The sequence below is a fragment of the Aquila chrysaetos genome, chromosome 5, assembly GCF_900496995.4.
Source record: "Aquila chrysaetos chrysaetos chromosome 5, bAquChr1.4, whole genome shotgun sequence".
NCBI lineage: Eukaryota > Metazoa > Chordata > Aves > Accipitriformes > Accipitridae > Aquila > Aquila chrysaetos.
The window spans coordinates 809962-829820 of NC_044008.1; the positions used below are offsets into that span (position 1 = coordinate 809962).

Sequence of the window (19859 nt, forward strand, 5' to 3'; positions counted from 1 at the left end):
TCTAGACATGCTAAGACTTCCCCACTGTTGCAACAGTCTGACATATGTACACATTACTCCAAGCAGGGTTAGTATAGAAGATGCAGCAGAGAATCAAGCAGGAATGCCCTCTGCTCATGCAGGCAGGACACAGGATGAGTTTACGCAGAACAAATGAACCTTTCTGCATTTTTTCATGTATTGAGAAGGAAACTGATCACTCATCCAGTTCAGAATACACTAGATAAAATTTAAGCCAGTTACAAAGAGGAAGCTACTCAGGTACTTTGAAAGACTACTGCAGAAATAAATAATCTGATTATAATTTCCACTAAAGAAAACTCACAGCAATAAGAATTTACATCACTACTACTGAAAAAATCTTTAGAGTTTTACTTGCGATTGAAGTATTAAGCAGATGAATTCAAGAGAACAAAAGACACTAACCTACAACCATTAGATTTCCCCCTTTCAAAAAAATATAAGAAGCCAACACTAAGTCCAAGTAGTCTCTAAGTTACTTTGAATCTTCATCAGTTCTCCTTCACTGGATAGCGAAGAAGCAATCTTTGGAAGGTTGACTCAAGCCACCATAAATAAAATTGGTAGGTCAGAATCAAACTAAACAAAAATAAACCCCTTACAAACAGGATGACAAGAAGCTTCCACCTCACGTTACTAAGTCTCCAGCTGTAAAACAAGGGTTTCTTTCCTAGATGCTAACAGAGCCAACGCATAACAATAAAGACACTTATTTTTCCTTGGGAGAGAAGAAGACACTAAATATATCAGAGTTAATTTTGAGCTGGTATGCTGTGCTCACATAAATTCTTCTCTGCCCTTGCTGGGGGGATTTGTGTGCAGCAGTCTAAGCTGACAGGTCAAATACAGCAAAGCTATCGGACAGTTATCAGCTCGTCTGATCACATGCAGTTACAGCTACATTTCAAGTTGTTTTTTTTTTTTTCTTTATGACCTCCACACGCATTGAAAAGTGTGATCAGCACCTCCTGAATCTCTAAAAAGGATAAGGTTATACTGAAATTATCCCAGGCTTTCCCCTAATGCTGGAGCTGAACATATGCAGGTGAGGAGACTAGACGGTTTGGAAAAAAACCCTACGTCTTGCCCCTCCACATGTTCCTGTAGCAAAAAACAGAGTACAAAGGCAATACAAACTATATCTGTACGTATGTCCTATAATAAGGACAGCACTCTAACCCCAAATTCAGCATTTAGAACTATTCAAATAAAACAAACACCTGGAAATGAGTTCCGAATGCTAAGCTATAGCCTTTTGCACACAGGCTCATGGCAATTTCTTTCACACCTCAAACCAACAAGAGAGCAAACAGCCCCAGCCCAGATCCACGGCACCGCTGAGCGCCTTGGCTGCACCAGTCCTGCCATGAGCCCAGAGCCACCCCCCGGCACCACTGTCCTCGGGTCGGAGCCCGCCTGCACCAGGGCAGCCGGGAACACGGGGTCCCCACGTACCCCCAAGACCACGCAGGCACACCCAGAGGCAGGCTACAGCAGCACTTCATCAGAGACCTGCAAAGAGCTGCACGAGAGGAGAAAAACCCGTGCATAGCTGGGGCGAAGGCACACAGCACTGTCCTATTGCTCTCTACAGAAACGCATGTTTTCCAGCACACTTGCAAAGCTCAGCTTTCTCAAAAATTTAAAGTGCACAGTGATAAAAGCAGCATACAGCAATGTTATATCCGTCTTCTTTGGTTGTATACTCTGGGAGGACCTATACAACATTTTTTCTGAGCTGAGCAGTCCTTAACACGCTGCTGGAATGCAGCCAGCAAACATGCAAGATTAACTTTTATTTCAACACTTCCAAATACTTTTTATCAACCATGCCACAACTGGTGATTACTACATTTACATGAATAGCAAGGCAACAGTAAACGGATGTTTCCTATAAACTCACACTGATGACCAGACTTACTTTATTTTAAATTCTAATCACCTAGGCAGATCAAATGGACTGCAGTAAAAGAATTATGTGGGTTACCTAGAAGTTAAATTCTAGTAGTTATAAAGTCCTTCAAGAACATATGGAATAACTAAAACTAAGAGAACCCAAAGAGAAATTCCATGATCCAAGAGGAAAATATATTACCACCATTCTTGCTGATGATTTTTAAGAAATAATTCCCAAGCTCTCAATTTGGAATCTCTACCCCTGGGGCTCCCAGTGCTTGACTCCATCTCCTCACTGAGTGCATGCAATAATCTTCATATAAACTCAAACTTCTTAAAGCACACCATCTGAGATACCTCTTGTTAACTCAGTATTTTTTTCTTGCCATTAAAATTCTTTCCAGTGTGGTGACTGGAACTGTTTGGCATGAAATATGTATGAGCTCTAGTTCCTATCTAATTTAATTAGGAAAACTCTTAAGCAGCAACCACAGATATTTCTGTTACCTACAAAACTGTGCACAATGATAGTTGTGCAATGAAACTATCAGCAAAATTTGTTATCAACAGCCCAAGGGGTTGCCAGAGAGAAAAAAAAAAACCCAAACAAAAACCCCTCAACAAACCCAAACCAAACAAAAAAAAGGCAAACCAAAACCCAACCCACCAATTATGGCCTGACAGCAAGCCTAAAATAATTACTTTGGGAATACAAAGCACTTTGAAGTCATAAAGACCTCAAAATAGCAAGGGAGGACCAAAACATTTAGATAGACAAAGAAACAGAGGCCTAGATAATATTTTCACTTTAATATGTTTTAGGGTTTTTTTAATTATTTCATTCTTATAATCATTGCAATCAGCATGAAATCCAACTGTTTTATAAAGTTAGAATATTAAATGTGGGGCAAATCTGGGGCAAAAATGCTTGCCCACCTCAGTTTTCCACACAGCTGCTCACCTCTAAGAAGAATATAATTGTGCATTTAAGAAGGAAAAAAAAAAAAAAAAAAAAAAGTTAATATGCTATATAATTTCCTGAGAAAGCAAGAAAGAAGCATATTGTGTGTTTGGGTTGAGATGTTATAAACATTAAAAAAAATAATCATGCTTTCAAATTATATGCCTATTTGGTGAATTTGTTGTTTAACATGCAAATAATCCTAATTGCAAATCACAACCAAAATCCAATTCATTTTAGACACCATTAAGTTGTAAATTATCCAAATAATTGAAAGAATATTTCAAGGCAATATTCTAATCTGCAGCCCTAGAAGAAAGGCCTTGTGAACCCAAAATCCCTTACTGTATTTTGTCATTGGCTTCCCAGGCATCCAATATCCTTTGTACTAGGCAGCATTTCTGGAACAGCTAGAGGGGAGAAAAAAAAAAAAAAAAAAAGAAGAGATAGGAAGAACATTTCAAAAGTTTGCCAAAGTAAGACTCATGACTTAGGAAGTCTGTACTGAACTATAGTTACTTTTGTTCATTCTTTCACTCCTACTGAACAAGAACTTAAAGTTCAGCACTTATCTTTCCCAAGAGCTCAAGTTTCTTCTTTCTCAATTTTTTTCTCAGAGGATCCAGGGAAAACAGCAATACCTATAAACATCTTCAGCCTGCTTTTGGGCTTCACATGAGCAGTAATGAAGAACACTGTTGTCATTTTACAAACATAACAATAAGTTGTCATCATTGGGGCCACAATCCAGAAGCTAAAACGTAGTTAACTAGTTGTAGTTACTATTTTTTTTTTGTCCAAAGTTTATATGCATCTTTACTAAAAAAAAATTAAATAATAATGGATTCACAAGCCCATTAAATGAGATGGGTGGTATGTTTATTTTGTAATTGGATGCTAAAAACAAATGTACAATAGCAAATACACTTCCATCCAGAACTGACAGAACCAAGTTATATCTAGACACTTTTAAATAAACTCCATGCTCTTGAACAGTTAGTCATACCATTTTCTTGTTAATGCATATGCAGACTGAATCAATCCGTCTAAAATTCTCAGGTGACACAACGAGACTTACATGAGTAACCATGATATTCTCGGTATTGCTTTCTGGAGCCTCTAAGTTCTCTGTAGCCACATTTCCATTCAGCACCTCTTCTTTGCTTTCTAGGTCATTAGTAATAGTTTTTCCCTCTTGCACAGAGTGTGAGAGAATAGCTGCTATGGACAATTCCACTTGGAAATGCAAAAAGTTATTCCATGTGTATTTAAAAAATAAGTCCTGGAAAAAAATGAGAAAAAAATCACTCTAGATGTATCTTACTATTTTTAACAATCAAATGATATCAGAACACTGCCCGACTAGTTGTTTAATCAGCAATTCCACTAAAACGATTTTACTTATATGACTCAGTATCCACTTATAGTTGAATGTGCTCTGTTTGCTCTGCTGTAATGTATACTTTCCTATAAACTGAGCACATGGAAATACTCTCGTACACAGCTAGGGCTCACAGCACAGACACACTGAAAAAAAAGTTATCTATTCTGTGGCTGAATCATAAGAAAAATATTAACTAAATAATTTCTAAGTATAAAAATAATTTTCTGAAAGACTGCCCAGGTTATATCGGCAGTTTTCAGAACACGTCCCTGTTCACAGCTAGACAAAAAGATCACCCCTCAGTATTATGTGAGCTGATACACACAACATACCCAAGCTTTCTCAATAACCAGACTATTTTGCATACGCACTACTAAACTCCTGTAACAATTAATTTGAAGCATGAGGTTCAGTTCAAAATACTAAGCATCTGTATTTGTATTACAAAAGCTATTCTAAGGATGGATGTTCCTACTTTCAGCAGATTAGAAAAATAATTAGACACTGGCAGACATAAAACAAACTACCTTGCACTGAACAGATGAAAAGGGAAAGCAAAAATCTTCCCAGTTTAAAGTTATGCCCCCTCTCCCCATACACAGTGTCACACTGTATTACTCACAAGTAATAAATTCATGGTACTGAGTCTGCATAGTTCCTGATTAATACTGGGAGTGTTTGTGTGAAGCAGAGCAGCTATTAGACGAGATCCATGAAGACGAGCATTCCCCAGTGGCTCCTCCAAGACACCAATTGTAGTTAGGATTGCTGTTTTCTATCAGAGAAAGAGATAATGAGTACCTCAGCGAAGACAAACATTTCCTTTCCTCGAGTGTGTATGCACAATGATTTGACTAAACATAAATAGTTCATTTCATAAATATTCTCTTCAGGTAAACCTAAACCATCTTCCCACACAGAGGACAGTGTCGTGCAACCCCTGTGAGACTTCTATTTCCAAAAATCGAAGATTAAAATAAAAATATCCACTAACTAAAAGTTCCTTTCTCTTCACCCGTTAACCATCTTTACACAAGCCAGCAGTCCCAATGTATCTCTACTTCTTGGTTTTACTCGAATACAATGGCTTTGAAAATTCCTACTGCCTAGTCCCTAAGCACCTGAATTATAAACTTTAAGTGTGCATTTGTCTTCAAAAGATGTTTGCTGGTTCCAGCACATGGCACTTTCAGAAAATATCCAGGAAGCCTGTGTGTAAGGAAAGGGAAACCCTGAAATGCAGGTCAGAAGCCATTTGCTCCTGAGAAAGGCTGAGATGCCCTACCTTGGGAGGGCTGAGCAGCAGCTGGTGGAAATCTTTTAGCCTTGGTTCAATACCATGTAAGATGCTGCTATTGACAGTGTAAGACCTTTCAAATCCCTGAGTGTATGAGTCCATCAGTCCTTCCACCCTGTAAAGAAGAAAAGCACAACAGTTAAGATTTGACAAAATCTTTAAATGGTCTCCAGTCACACTGTCCATATTGGTCATTTTCTCTTGAAAAATAGCTATGAATATGAAAAATAATAATGTTCAGCTAATAAATACATTTACATAACTACATTATATATTAATATATCATTTACAAGATGATATTCACATAACAAAACTGTGAATGAGATGAGTGGGAAGTCTGCAGAGCTAACAGACGAATTACTGAAGTGCTTCCTGATTTTTAAGACTTCCCAAACATTTGAAAAGTAAATTACATCAGCAACAGTTAACTATAAACATTTGTTAAAAACTGTAAACCTTCCACAGGTGTTCAAAAAGATGTACATAAATATATTAACTGATGAAAACCTTGCGCAGGCATGTAGCTGTGCTCATAATCATACCTCTTTATTGGCAAGCAGTAAATTACAACAACTATTACTAGCCCATTCCAACAGCAGTCTCACATTGGAATAGAAGAAATGCTTTCATTTCAGTAATGAAATGTAATTCCAGCAAGGCAGGAATGAGCTAGATAGGAACCCCTAAGCCTCCAACTCATAAATCTTCAGAGATCCTGGACACAAGACACAGCAGAATTAGTATCTCAACTTTTCAGTTTTAACCTGCACGTGATTTTCTGACTAGCAACTTGTTTGTCCAGTGCCATCTTCTGTCCTACTTTCCAGTACCTCCTCCTAATCTTCCATCATCAACTTCACTCTTCCTTATTTTCTCCTTTTTTAAAAATTGAGATTTTCAATGTCTCCCTTCCTCCCCAGAACTCTCTTTTGCCTTTTCTCTCCTCTGTCTCCATAAAAAAAAAAAGGCGGATATAATTTTAAAAAACAAAACTAAAACTATACAGCCATATATATATATATGCACACATCATCACACAGATTATGCACGATGTATCATTTCCTCCCCCATTCTGCATACATTCTGCTGCAAGACCTCGCTATACACGTGCAAGAGAACTACAAGAGCCCACAGAAGGGCCCAGTTGCCAACTGGTACAACTGCCATGAGGTACAGCGACTGCATCAAAAAAACCAAACAGTTTTTCTTGTACTCATTTCTAGACAGCACTTCACACTAGGCCAAAAAATTTCCTTTTTTGACAGAGTAAAACTAGATCTGAGTTCCTAAAATTGTTCTTGCTAGGGAAGCAAGTGCTAACTTACCCAGAGCGCCTTGTTTCCAGCAATGTTAGAAGAACTTGTGTTCCATTCACTATGCAATTTTCAGTCTGTTCTCCATCAAACATATTCTTCAGGAGTTGCTCTACACATTCCTGCCTGTTGATCAACATACACACATTAACAGTGTAAGAATTAGAAGTATTTGGCAGTTGCTTTATTCACAAAATACCCATTTCGGGGTCTTCTGGAAAAAAGGGCTGCAATTTTTTTTTTTTTTTTTTTTTTGAGAAAGAATAAAGACTTTCCTCTCTAAAGTCTCATATGACAAGAATGGTTCTACACCAGGTTTCTGAACTCACTTACTCATCACTAAAGCAAGACCCAGTTATAAACACCTAGACTCCAAACCAAATTGTTGTTCTCCTTTATCAACAGGATATACCTCTTAGTTATAAACTGGAAAACAACCCAATTGGTAACTCAGTCAATTTAATTTATTAAAGACAATAGGAAGCTATTAGCTGATGGTCTAAAATTATCCATCAGAATCACAGCAGACAACAAACAGTGGAAGTTGACGCTTATCATTTGCCAGTGGCATAATAAGATCCAGGACCTGGAAATGGAGACCAACAAATGCAAACTGTAAATAATATGCACATTTTTAGTAGTCTGAGCTATTATCCCCTTGAAATATCTTAATCAATTCACCACCTCTTTGAGCCCTTAAACCAAGATAAAACGCCTTCCAAATACTGACAGATTTGGGGCCAGGTGGAGGGATCACCAAGTGAAGTGTTGAAGACTGTTGGAGTCAGAATGAATAATGATATTGGTCCTTTCTAGCATTAAAGATTATTCTGACATGGCCTTAAAGCTGAAGAAGAATTAGCATAAAAGTAACAGCCCACTCTTCTCTACTATTTACCATGCCAAATGAATAATAGATATGAGGAATATGAGGTTCAGGCTGGCACTGTTACTCGTCTACAGTTACTTGACTGCAGCAGTGCCTGCTTCCACCTCTGTATTCAGACTCCTTCCCCATGCTAATTCTGAGGATGTTAATGACAGTCCTCCAAAATCCAGTACTCATCAAGTGCCTTTCTTGACTTGCTAAGTCACATGTCCAGCTAAAAACAGTATTACTCAAGTTCACAGCCTAATTTTTACTATTTTCTAACATTTGAAAAAAATCTCATTTACATTTGTATAAATAAAATACGAGATAAAAATGTAAAATACATGAATAATGCATGAGAGAGAATTATTTTAATAAGTAGCAACTAAATACACTCCATCAGCACAAGCACAAGAGGCAGAGTCAGGAAAAAGAAGTAACAGTTTACCGTGATTAACTGAATTCACGTTTATTGCATACAGCCAACAGTTATTGAAAATCTAGATTTGCTATTTATTCCATAACCTTGATCACAGCTCCTTCTTGCTGCACTAGCTGATCATTAATTCACGATTCATAGATTAAAAAAAACTTATCCAAAGATCAACAAAGGTTACCAGCAATGCTTGGAAAAGTTGGCCAAGAAAAGTAATGAGATGTGACCTTCAGCAGAAAGGTAAGTTGTGCAAAACATCACTTTTGTTCAAAGTATTTTTTCTTCTAAGCAGTGAAGTGGTATAATGACTCTTCGAAATGTTTTTTTAAAGTGCAAAAACGTTGTTATTTATCTCCTGGAAGTTACAGGTAGTCCTTGAAAACATGCAAAGTGCATACACAGAGAGCACCAGGGAAGTGAAGGCAACTGGGAGGGAGAGCGAAGGGAGAGGGGGAAGAAGCTAAAGACCATCTGAGTATAGTATGAGGCAAACTTCAAATTGCAGCTTTGTATAATTCTTTGTATAATCAAGGAAACTTGCTTAAATTATACCACTGGTGTCACCGAGGCTCTCACGAAAGACCACGGGCAGCAATGTTCTGCCCCCAACACGGCAGGTTCCACATCTCTCTCTAAAACTACTGAGAAAGTCTATGACTACCAAGAAAGTCTAAAATTACTGAAAAAGTCTGAAAGTACTGCATTCTCCATGGCCCACCACACCTCCCACCACAGTGAACCATGACCCTCGTTAAAGGCCCTGGGCTTCCCAGGTGAAATGACCAAGCTGGAGCTCATCTCCAAACTTTAAAGGGCTCAAAACTGATACAGGCTTGATGAGATGCTGAAGGCTCTGCAATCAGGGATGCAATCTGCACTGAAAATCCAACGTTGTGCTATTTGACAAGAAAGCATTATGGCAGGCCATGGCACAAAAGGCCAGATCTGCCTTATTTCTGTAGGCACAGTAAAGGAAATGAAGCATTTAAGAAAGAACATTTCCCAGCAGGTGCAGAGTTACACATCAATGCCGTGGAAGATCCTGTGCACAACTGCAGAGCCCATGGCTTTTCAGTGCTTGTGTGCAGCACGATTCACGTCCTGCTTTCACCTACTCACATCAGCTCCTGTCCCAACAGATGCCCCTGATATTCACGTATGAACCAACAGCTCAGAATCAGGAGAAAATAACAGCAATGTCACATAAATTAAGCAAGCTACGAGTTGACAAAAACGTGGAAAATAGGAATTTTAAGCCCTAGTTATAGATGCTATATTATTGATTGCCAGCCTCTTGTTTCATCCCTTTTCTGTCAAAGTGGTGCCTTTAGGCCTAAAAGAGCCTTTTTAGGTTTCAATCTCATGTTGAATCTCCCGTAAATGTTCTTAGGTTTGAAGCAAATGTAGGAAGCGGTAAACATGCTAACATAAATAATTTAAAGCTACATTACAAAGAAACAATGCCAAGGGAATAGAGTAAACTTAAAAAAAATCAACACGTTCTGGTACACAACTCATACTTAACATTGTTTGGGAAATAATTCCTAACAAAAATAACTCTTTGAAAGCTTCTTATCAATGTATTCCCCCAGTAATACTAGAGAAGTTAGTTCTGCATTTGAAAAAAAACCAAAACCAAACTTCAAATGAAAAAACTTCTTCCAAGTTTCACTGCAAGTTGTCTGGACATAGACCCACAGGTTCTGTAAAGAAGTGCTCAGCACTGCTAGCTGGGATCACAAGCATCCTTACATCCTTTTTTCAAGAGAACACCTATCAAACACAACTTAGAAAACCTGAAACACTACAAATGCTGCTTTTGCCGACTGTACGCTAGTCCCATTTATCACTCGATCACATCTTTAGAAGAACCCAACACAACCCAACAGTTTCCAAATGATGGAAATCACTAGATTTCCTTCCCCACAATTATTTAGTGACAGACCACCTTCAAGTAGGTTATACAAGATCATCTGCAAACATCACAAAACATGAACCAAAACAGCTTTTCTACATTTTTCAGCCAAACTACCAGGCCTAATAAAAGGCAACAGTATCTCTATTTACAAATTTGTCTGCGAAGTTTATCAATCAGAAGGTAGAAAATGATCAAACCAATTAGGTATCTGCGTTGTGATGTGCCATCTCTAAAGCATTGCACAATGTTTCTGAGACATGAGAGCTCAGGATGGTCACAGGTGACCAGGCTTTGAGGAAAAAGAAGTAGCTGACACCAACTCTAGTGTATTAAGAGATCCACAGGGATGGAACACAGAGAGAGGAGATCTGAATTGTCACCGTCTAGCCCTAACACCACAAATAAATGGAATTACTTTTTGAATGATCAAGGAGGCCTAGGGAGGCATTTAAAGTGTGCAGGCTTACTTCTTTCAGGGCTCAACCAAATTCATAGAATAAAATGAGGGAGATTAATGATTCAGTCTAAGTAACAGGCAGGCAGGCAATCTTTGATGAGATGTATCAGGCAGCATCTCAGCACCACCTGATCTCTGTGGAAGTGCAGGCAACCCAAGGTTCACTGAAGTTAAGAAACCTACAACTGATATTTGACTCAGGAGCCAAAACAGCATGCCAGAGGACACTGAGAGTGTGTAAGCAGACCTCAGCAAAGGCTGGAAGGCAAACGGATAGTGCCCCATACAAAACAATGCACATGGTGACATATGAGGTACTATGGTGAGAAACTCCTTCTGTTGTCACAGCATTTGCTTCCCCTTTTTGAAGAATGGCAACTTGATGATCTGAAACCCGTCTATATGGTATATGCAGCATGTTCACCAGTGGGCAGTTAAGAGCCACTGATTAGCCAAGTATGACTGAATCATAGAATCATTTAAGTTGGAAAAGACCTTTAAGATCATTGAGTTAACCTCTGTTAACCAACAGCTAACCAACTGTTAACCTAGCACTGCCAACTCCACCACTAATCCTAGTCCCTAAGTGCCATGTCTACAGGTCTTTTAAATACCTCCAGGGATGGTGACTCCACCACTTCCTTGGGCAGCCTGTTCCAATGCCTGACAACCCTTTCGGTGAAGAAATTTTTCCTAATATCCAAATTAAACCTCCACGGAACACTGTCCATGCAGGAATTTTAAGATTTGTCTTTGTGGGATTTGCCTCAACTATTGCCATCGTAGTTCACCTTTCTCCAAATTCACTATGAGTGTTTTAACACACTCCCTAGTATCACCTCATGTTGAATTAGGTTGTGAGCTTTGGGGATCACTAACCCCAATCTCCTGTCTTCATACAGAGCTACAAACCACAGAAATCTCAACAGAGGCAGTTAAGTGATGCTACAATTTAAAAGCAATATTAAATGGTTGGCACAAATGCCAAGAGATAAGCAAAGGCTTGACATGCATAGTTTGTGTCTCTAGAGAGCTATCAGTAAGCGACAATATTAGTAGCAATTAGTTTAGCAACAGTCCTCTGACAGGTACTTACGATTCCAGTGCTGTGAGAAGTGGATCAGGCTCAGGTATATCCTGGAGTTGATTGCTCTGGTCTCTGCTCAATCTTATGATATCACACAGGGTCTGGGAAGCATTTGATTGCCTCTGTAAACAATGACATAGAAAATGTTTCAGTGCTAATGTCTCTACATGGCTTGTTCTGGCCATCAGAGAAAATTTAACATTGCTGGGAATGCAAGAAACTGAATAAATCAGAATTTTTCAAAACGAGTGCTACCATGCTCTAGATTATTCATCTGTTAAATACAACATTGATGTGAATTATTAGAAGCATTAACAGATTTTAAAATCAAAGAGGTCTTCCTGAACTTAACAATTAAATGCATTTAAAGATTTCAGAAAGTAAGGATTCTTTTTTTATCTTCCTGACCAAGTGTGTTAACTTGCAAATTTCAAATACAAGTATTTAATTCTTACTTCTCACGACTCAGGAGGTTTCCTCCATGAAGAGAATAAATGGCTTGATAAAACCCTTTACAATTTAATTACTATGTATTAAAAGGCTTTAAAGTAGTATTTTGATAAATTAATCGTCTCATTCTGGCTATCAATCAAAGACTCTCTATAGCTACTGTATGTGCAAGATCTTATGCTGTAATTTAGCATTTATCCATAAGATAGCACTGCTGAAGGCACACAAATCAGCATGTTACTTCCCATTTTTTCTCTCAGAAAGGGCTTTTTTTGCTGTGATGAGATGAGGGAATCATAGTGTCGGCATTAACACTACACCAAAAGAATCCTGTGCCATCCAGTTCACTTTGCTGCTGGCACTCACAGGAACCGGTTAACAAGTGCCACCATCCCCATCTAAGCCAAAGCAGGCCAGCTAGAGATCAACACGCTTCCTTGTGTTTTTCCTGCTCAGCATCCCGGACGGCAGTCAACACCCAAATGTGAAATGATAGCGTAGGAAACTGAAACCCAGACCTAGAGCTCCTGGCTTGGATGTTTTGTGAAAATTATTGACAGAATTAAAAAAAAAAAAAAAAAGCACTCTAAATTTAATACTCAACATGTCTTTTTCATGGGCTCAGAGAACTGCATCTTGTAGATTTTACAACTGAATGCTTATTTACTTATGGTCTAAAAAGAATTGAAAGTTACAGCAAATTTGTTAATTTAAAAAGCTTTTCAACAGCCCGTTTCAAATAGCAGGTTCCTACTTAAAACCAAGGAAGTTACCACTGACTGTAGATATTGAGACGAACTGATGTAGTGGCAGAATGAACTAAGAAATTGGTAGTAAAATAAGTCAAAACCAGATTAAAAATACAACAAAATGTTTTGGTATTGAGCAACCAGAGGACAGGATGTCCGCCCATACAGACCACCCTCATTATCTCCTTCCGTAAGTCACCTGGGCATTATTGAAGAGGCAGAGAGAGTCTTCTGGACCTTACAGGACGCGCTACCCACAAAGACAAAACTTAAGTCTTGTCATACTCACGTCCTCATCCTGGCTTGAATGGATCAGTTCCACAAGTCTCTGAATAATCTTTGCTTCATTAAGCCACTGGAGGGAAAGGAAGGGGGAAAGAAAATCCTTGATTGATATCACAGAATTCAAAACAAGAGGATCTTCGAGAAGCTTTGCATAACACAGGCTTTTCAAGAAGGGAAAGCCCTTTCCTTCTATTTCATCATCAAAGCCACAGGCAGTATACGAACTCCCCTAGGCATAAATAGAGATGCATTTTAAATTGCATCAGCATGTACACCCTGCCCATGGAACTGAAAACCTAAATACCTTTGGAAAACATGGAATAGATCAGTCATAAACATTATCTCATCTGAAGCAGCATTAGCATAATTATCAAGATGTTCTTCTCCTACCATTTCCTATTCTTACAGTCTTACTATAAACTTACTGTTTACACTAAATAATTTCTCAGACTTTGAGATGACATAACAATGCTGCTGTTATATCTTGCCTCCTTGCTCTATGCCAACTTCAGACTACTTCCTGTTCTTAGTGCAAGCTATCGCTTTACCTCCCTTCCCTGACCGCATGCAAACCAAGTATGCCATCTGCAAATGGTATGTTCCAGCCTCTCCCTTCCCAGCTTCATCTGCAAGCTCAACTTCTCATTTCCACCCAACCATTTTCACTCAAATTTCTATGGTCTTCATTCCAGGCAAACTGCTAGATGTCTAGCATCAATCAAACTAATCAGTCAAATCAGGCAAACTAATGCATTCTCAGTTGCTTTTGAAATAACTGACCAAACATTAATTAAAAGGTAAAAGACTTTGGAGGTTTCTGCAACGATATAATCTTCCATCACTCTTCAGATGAGTCATGGAGAAAATGAACAATCTCCTGCCTTCCACTTCTTTTTAAGAAGGCTCCCTGCATATCTTCTTCCCTTGAACGCTCATTTTTTTGTTATCTATTCACATGACTTCAACTATAATCCTTATATCGACTCTTTACCAGCTTTGCTCTAATAACCCTCCTACGGATCTCATCCTCTCCTCTCTAATGCCATGCTGAGTATGATAAATGTCTGACTTAAAACAAAAATTCCAGATCACTATTTTTAGTGACTTTTCCCATGAATAATACTGTTTTCCTACCAAGTCTGAAATGTCTGACTTTGTCTCCCTTCTGGTGTACCTTATTATTGCAAAAATACTAATGTTGTCCAAAAATCTTCCCAGCATGCAGCTGGGAAACCGAGTATTTCATTCAAGACCATATTTTCAGATCTGGTTTCTGTAATTTCTTCCTCCCAACATCCAGTTTACCCAGAAGTTGAAAAACTGGGTTCCTAAGACATTTTTCCTCAACAGTCTCTCTATCAACCTATCTCCTCAGATTCTTCCACTGGTTTCTTGTTTCCCAGCATCAAAATTATCAAGACCATCACAGTAGAGTTGATCCCTGCTGTGTCTTAATACATCAGTCTTGCCATCTCCTTTCTACTAACAAAGCAACTGTTCATTCCCTCTTGGCTCATTTAGTCTGCAAGCATCTTTTGTCATTTTCCTGTGCTTGGATATGACTACTGAAATACTTCTTTCAAATCCTAAGACTCAGTCTTCTGATGGCAGCTCAGGTAGCTGTCAATTGGCAATTTACCAAAACAGCTTCATCAAGATGAATGAAATTCTCCTCATTTATATCTTCTAAAAACCAGCTGCTCATATCTATCAATTATGCCTACTGGTAGTCTCTGTAACAATAAAATTACCCATCTTTCCTTTCCCTTTCTCTGTGCTACATTTGCATGTTTCATTTTGCATCATCAGTCACACACCCCATGTTTGCATAGCACCATGATTACAAGCCCAGATTTTGACTGCAATCTGGGTATTCCCACACTATTAACAAATTGCACAATTTCAGTAAATAAAACCAAACACATTTATATCCATTTTTACCTGCAAGTTTCCTTTCGTCAAATCATAAGCTCCATTGACAGGGTACAGTGGGCGTTTCAGCCTGTTTGTTGCTTCATGCAGAACCTACCTGCCAATCCGTGTCAGCAGAGGAATTTTTACCTATCGAAGTTCCATCTACCCTTACGACTTCCACAGCCCAGAAGAAAACTACTTATTAACACTCCCACATTAAATGTATTTTCTTTCCCTTGCAGAGCACAGCAAGATAAATCCCAGCCCTCCGTCATAGTTTCAACTTTCTTTTGTATCAACATTCTCCCCAAAGTCCTACATTGCTTGGGCCTAGGGGCCTTATTAATTAAAAATGGGAGTTACACAGTAAGCAAGGGTAAGAAGGTTTGCTCTTTTTTCCTGGACTGCCATAATAATGGGCTCTGGGGGGGAGTTGGATGGCCACAGAGAGAGGTACTGAGGAGAGGGAAGCATGATCATTCATCTGAACAAAGGAATTACTGTTCCTGGGAACTGAGGGACACAGAAAATGAAATTCAAAAGCAAAAAAACCCCAACTGAAATAATCTGTTAAGATCAGAAAAGCAATACCAAAATTTGGTGAATTAAGAAGCACCTAGTAAACCTGGAAGAGATCAATTCCTCTGTCTTGAGGCTGTTGTCAAAGAGATGAACTTTGACATTCACAAGAGAAAGACTCAAATAAAAGCTGTGACACTTACAGGACTTACCTACGTGGACTGAAGTACAATAGCGTTACCCTCAGCATCTCCCTTAAAAGAGTCACACCTGAAACACAAACTCTTCTGACCACATGCAACTCAGCAGCGTGTTTACTCTCACTGATGAATGACACGCTTGTAAGGAATTCACGGACAGAACACTTGCACATATGTGCAACTTGAATTATTCTACAGGAAGACTGCAAGACACAGGGCCAGCAAGCAGGAGGCGGCTGATGTAGCCGTTGTTTGTTGCCTGCAAACAAACCAGGCTCCTGTGTTTGCTGCCTCCTGATTAGGGAGCATTGGGCTTCTGCCCAGCTGCTGCTGGGGAGCACATGTATCACGTATGCTCAGGCACCACAGAACAAGCAGGACATGGCAAACTGGTCCAGGCAAACTAGGACTTGGCAGTTAGTGAGGCAGTGGGCATGGAAGGGGCTGTGGAGGTGCTGCTCAAGGCTGCATGGGACTGCAAGATCTGTGCAACCGCAGTGGTGGCATGCAAAAGGGCACGGTCCCCACCACCAGCTGGGGCAACTGTATCTGGCACATGGGAGGCCTCAACCCACATGAAGCTCTTGAGTGAGGGCATGGGCAACCAGGTCGCAGGCAGCAGGGAGCACCTGGTGCTTCTCCTTGCTGGGGATAATGTTCCTCACCTGCAGCAGATGCACTCTCATCAAGGCACTGTGCTGCCAGGTGATGGGAGTTATGGGCAGAGGCAAGAAGACAATGTAATATATTCTGGATGAAGAGAATTTCAACAGGGGTTTTCTGCAGAGACCATGGAAACAGTCAGGTTTTCCTGGACCCTAATTTTGCATGGAAGATGAAATAGCCAGAGACTGCACAGGAATTAGAGGATGGAGACTCCCAGGTCAGGAGTGTCTGGAAACTGGGAACATGAGAAAAGCTCTTTCACCACCAGGAGATATGCACTTACAGAACAGGCATTAACAGCTTGGCGGTAACAGGCAAGAGGAACAGGTTTCCTCAGGGTAGTCATCACAGCCATCTGAGCCTGAAACTCGCACCAACAGGAAGAGGCAGTGGCAGACGAGCATGGCTGGAGACTCCCTTCTGCAGAGAACAAAGAACCCGCTCACCACCAGATTTGCTGTTTTGACAAGCATGCTGCTTGCCAGCAGCTCAGACTCCCCCAGCGTGTAGGGAGACTGCTGAGGCTCATCCAAGCCTTTGGACGACCACTCCTTCCTCCTGACACCATGTGTGCACCGATACCACTGCCAACGGACATCTCAGGTGTATCACGAGTGACTACAGGGCCCTGCTAGGGTGAAGCCCTGAATCAGTCCCTGTGCTGCCCATCACATCCTTTGCCAGGTTCAACTCTGGTTGAGCTTTGGACTTCCTAACAACATCCATGTCTGCTCGGGCAGCCTCTCACTGCCAATCCTGGGTGCTCCATCCCCGCTCCACCATCTCAGCGCTGTCTGTGCGTGCGTGAGCTCAGGCAGGAGTGCCCTGCTCACCCATGCAGACCTTCTCCCACGCCTGCTTGACTTTCTGCACATCCGGATGGACCATTCTGTCTAAGCACTAACTCTTACCTTTCTCTGCGATGACTTCCCTCCCACATAACCTGTTACTAGGCTCGAGGACTGGGTAGGCCTAACAGCAGAGGTTACCAGTAAAAAATGATGAGTCAATAGTGGCAACCAGTACTCCTACGTGTTTTAAACACTTACGTGAATGATACCACATTGGGGGGCTGCAGTTGATATGCAGGAGAGGAGGAACCTAGACAAGCTCGAGGGAGGAACCTCAGAAGTTCAAGAAAGGCAAAATGGAAAGTCCTGCATGAGGGATGGAGTAACGGGATGGGAGTCAAGGAGCCAGGAACAGCTCGCAGAAAAGGCCAAGAGGGTCCTTAGTGGACCTATTACACCAGGAGTCAGCACTGTACCCTTGATGGCCTGAGGGCAGTCAGCAGTGCGAGAGCAGGGATTGCTCCCCTCCATTCAGTGAGACCCATCAAGATACTGGGTCAGCCTGGGGCTCACCAGCACAGGACAGACATTGCAATATTGCAGCAGGTCCCATGGAGGCCCCTGAGGCGGTCGGGGCTGGAGCACATGAGATTGGACAAGAAGCTGAGAGTGGGGTTTGTTCAGCCCAGAGAGGAGAAGGCAAAGAGGAGACCCTGTTGTGGTCTGCGGCTGCTTAGTGGGACGGGGAGTGATGACGGAGTCAGGATGCTCTTGGAGGTACCATGATGGGATGAGAGGCACAAAATGCAACAAGGGAAATTCCAACTGGATATTAGGAAAAAAAAAAATCTCCACTTGAGGGTGATCAAACACTGGAAGAGGACCCAGACAGGTCTCTGCTCCTGGAGATAGTGAAAACTCATCCAGCTAAGGCCTTGAGTAATCTATTTTAATGGGACCTGCACTGCAGAGGCATTTGGACCTTCTCAGGGTCCATAATCTGCATAACCTGCGTTATGCTATGAATGACATTTTGAAGTCTTGCAAGGTCAATACTTAAGAAAGTCTGTTACATTAGGACATCAACAAAACTTAATTTTCTAAAACCTGATGAAAATATACCTAATAAGAGTGTGACTTTGGCTTGGATGTTCCTAATCAGCCACAGTAAAAGAAAGTTCGTGCTTGATTATTTAAGATGGTCGTCAAACAAGGGACTCTGCAACAATCAACAGACCGAATTGTCTGATCTTTCAAGGATCACAACGTGAATAGTCACTTCACTGAAGTATTCACAGTAAGCTTTCCTCCACTGAGGACTGATCTTGCAGTAGGACAGTTTTTATTACAAGAGAAAGATATCTGCGTTAGTCTAATCTAGCCCTGGGAGCTACTGTTTCTTTAGGGTAAAGATGGCATGAAGAATATGCCCTTTTTATTCTTGTAGTTACCTGTGAAAGCAACAGAAAAAAGCAGGACAACGTGCACGGTTGGGGGGGGAAGTTCCGTGCTGTGATCACTACCCATGGTAGACTCTGACAAAAAGGCTACACGATACCCTGGCTACAAGAGGTGAAAACTGGAGCACCAGTTCAACCACAGTGGTACAGAGCTCACGAGGGGTTTCTACAGAAGTCACTGGCAAGCCATGGTCCACGCCTGGGCACTCTTCGCCAGGACAAGCAGATTTCTCTTCAGAATCACAGGGATCACATTCTCCCAATTACCAATGAAACCGTGTCAGCTATGTCGAATGGTGTAACTGACTCTGCAGCCCAAAGGTGGGGTTTGTCATGAGATCGCAGTGACACGCTGTGCTTCAGCTGAGCCATAGCAGGTTCTCTCCTCCAGTCCTGAATCAGGAAGACAGGCTAATTCTTCTCCATGAAGATTAAACAACAGAGGCTGTACTTTCTGTCACTAAGGAAAGCATGAGAAGATGAAGTGCAGAAGAGATATCTATGATAACTGGATCTGCTTCACATAAATTCACAGTACATGCCAGCAAAATCAGACGTGGAATCTTCTCACAGCAGTTGTGCCTCTTTGCTTTTTTCTAGGTAAGATTTTATACTAATAACACACAGACAGAGGACAGACTTCTTTGATGTCACTTATCTGTCCTGATATTAAAAATGCTTCAAGAAGCAACCCGTATCTGAACTTTCTTGCTGCACAAGAAGTAAATTATTTAAAGTCAATATTATTTCTTTCACAAATCCATAGAGACGTTCCAGGATCAAATGACACCGATCAAAGAGAATATGCTGTCATCCATCTGCACAATGTCAGATTTGTCCAAGGATATCAAAATGTAGGTGCCTGAAAGACAAGCAGGCTGGAAGGACCTCCTCAGAGGTTTCTCATGAAGACTATTCTAGTATTTCCAATTGTCAGAGTCCAGAAACAGGGAGGAGACAGAGCTGTAAAGATTCAATGTAGACAACAGATTATTTCATTTACATTGCACCCACCCCCAGGCTGCTGAATTTGGAGGCTTCCTTGTACAGTGGTGGTTCTGTCAAACTCAGGACAGAAGTATGCAGGAACAGCACGCGCTAGCAAAGTTTTTTCCTGATAGCACAGCTCTCCAAAACAACAAAATCTGAGCTACATGAACAAAGCATTCCTCTGTCATGCATGA

At 40.7% G+C, this 19859-nt stretch overlaps 1 protein-coding gene across 3 annotated transcripts in view; it reads right to left on the reverse strand.

Annotated features, from left to right (window-relative positions):
• The window catches only part of PPP6R2 (protein phosphatase 6 regulatory subunit 2), a 123146-nt gene that overhangs the window by 41641 nt on the left and 61646 nt on the right, over nucleotides 1-19859 (reverse strand). For all 3 annotated transcript variants that reach the window (XM_030013014.2, XM_030013017.2, XM_030013016.2), the window contains 7 exons: nucleotides 13130-13195; nucleotides 11651-11763; nucleotides 6885-6998; nucleotides 5548-5674; nucleotides 4885-5037; nucleotides 3957-4160; nucleotides 3224-3288 (listed from right to left, as the gene is read on the reverse strand). In XM_030013014.2, coding sequence (XP_029868874.1) covers nucleotides 3224-3288; nucleotides 3957-4160; nucleotides 4885-5037; nucleotides 5548-5674; nucleotides 6885-6998; nucleotides 11651-11763; nucleotides 13130-13195 — 842 coding nt within the window. The remainder of the gene's footprint in view (nucleotides 1-3223; nucleotides 3289-3956; nucleotides 4161-4884; nucleotides 5038-5547; nucleotides 5675-6884; nucleotides 6999-11650; nucleotides 11764-13129; nucleotides 13196-19859) is intronic.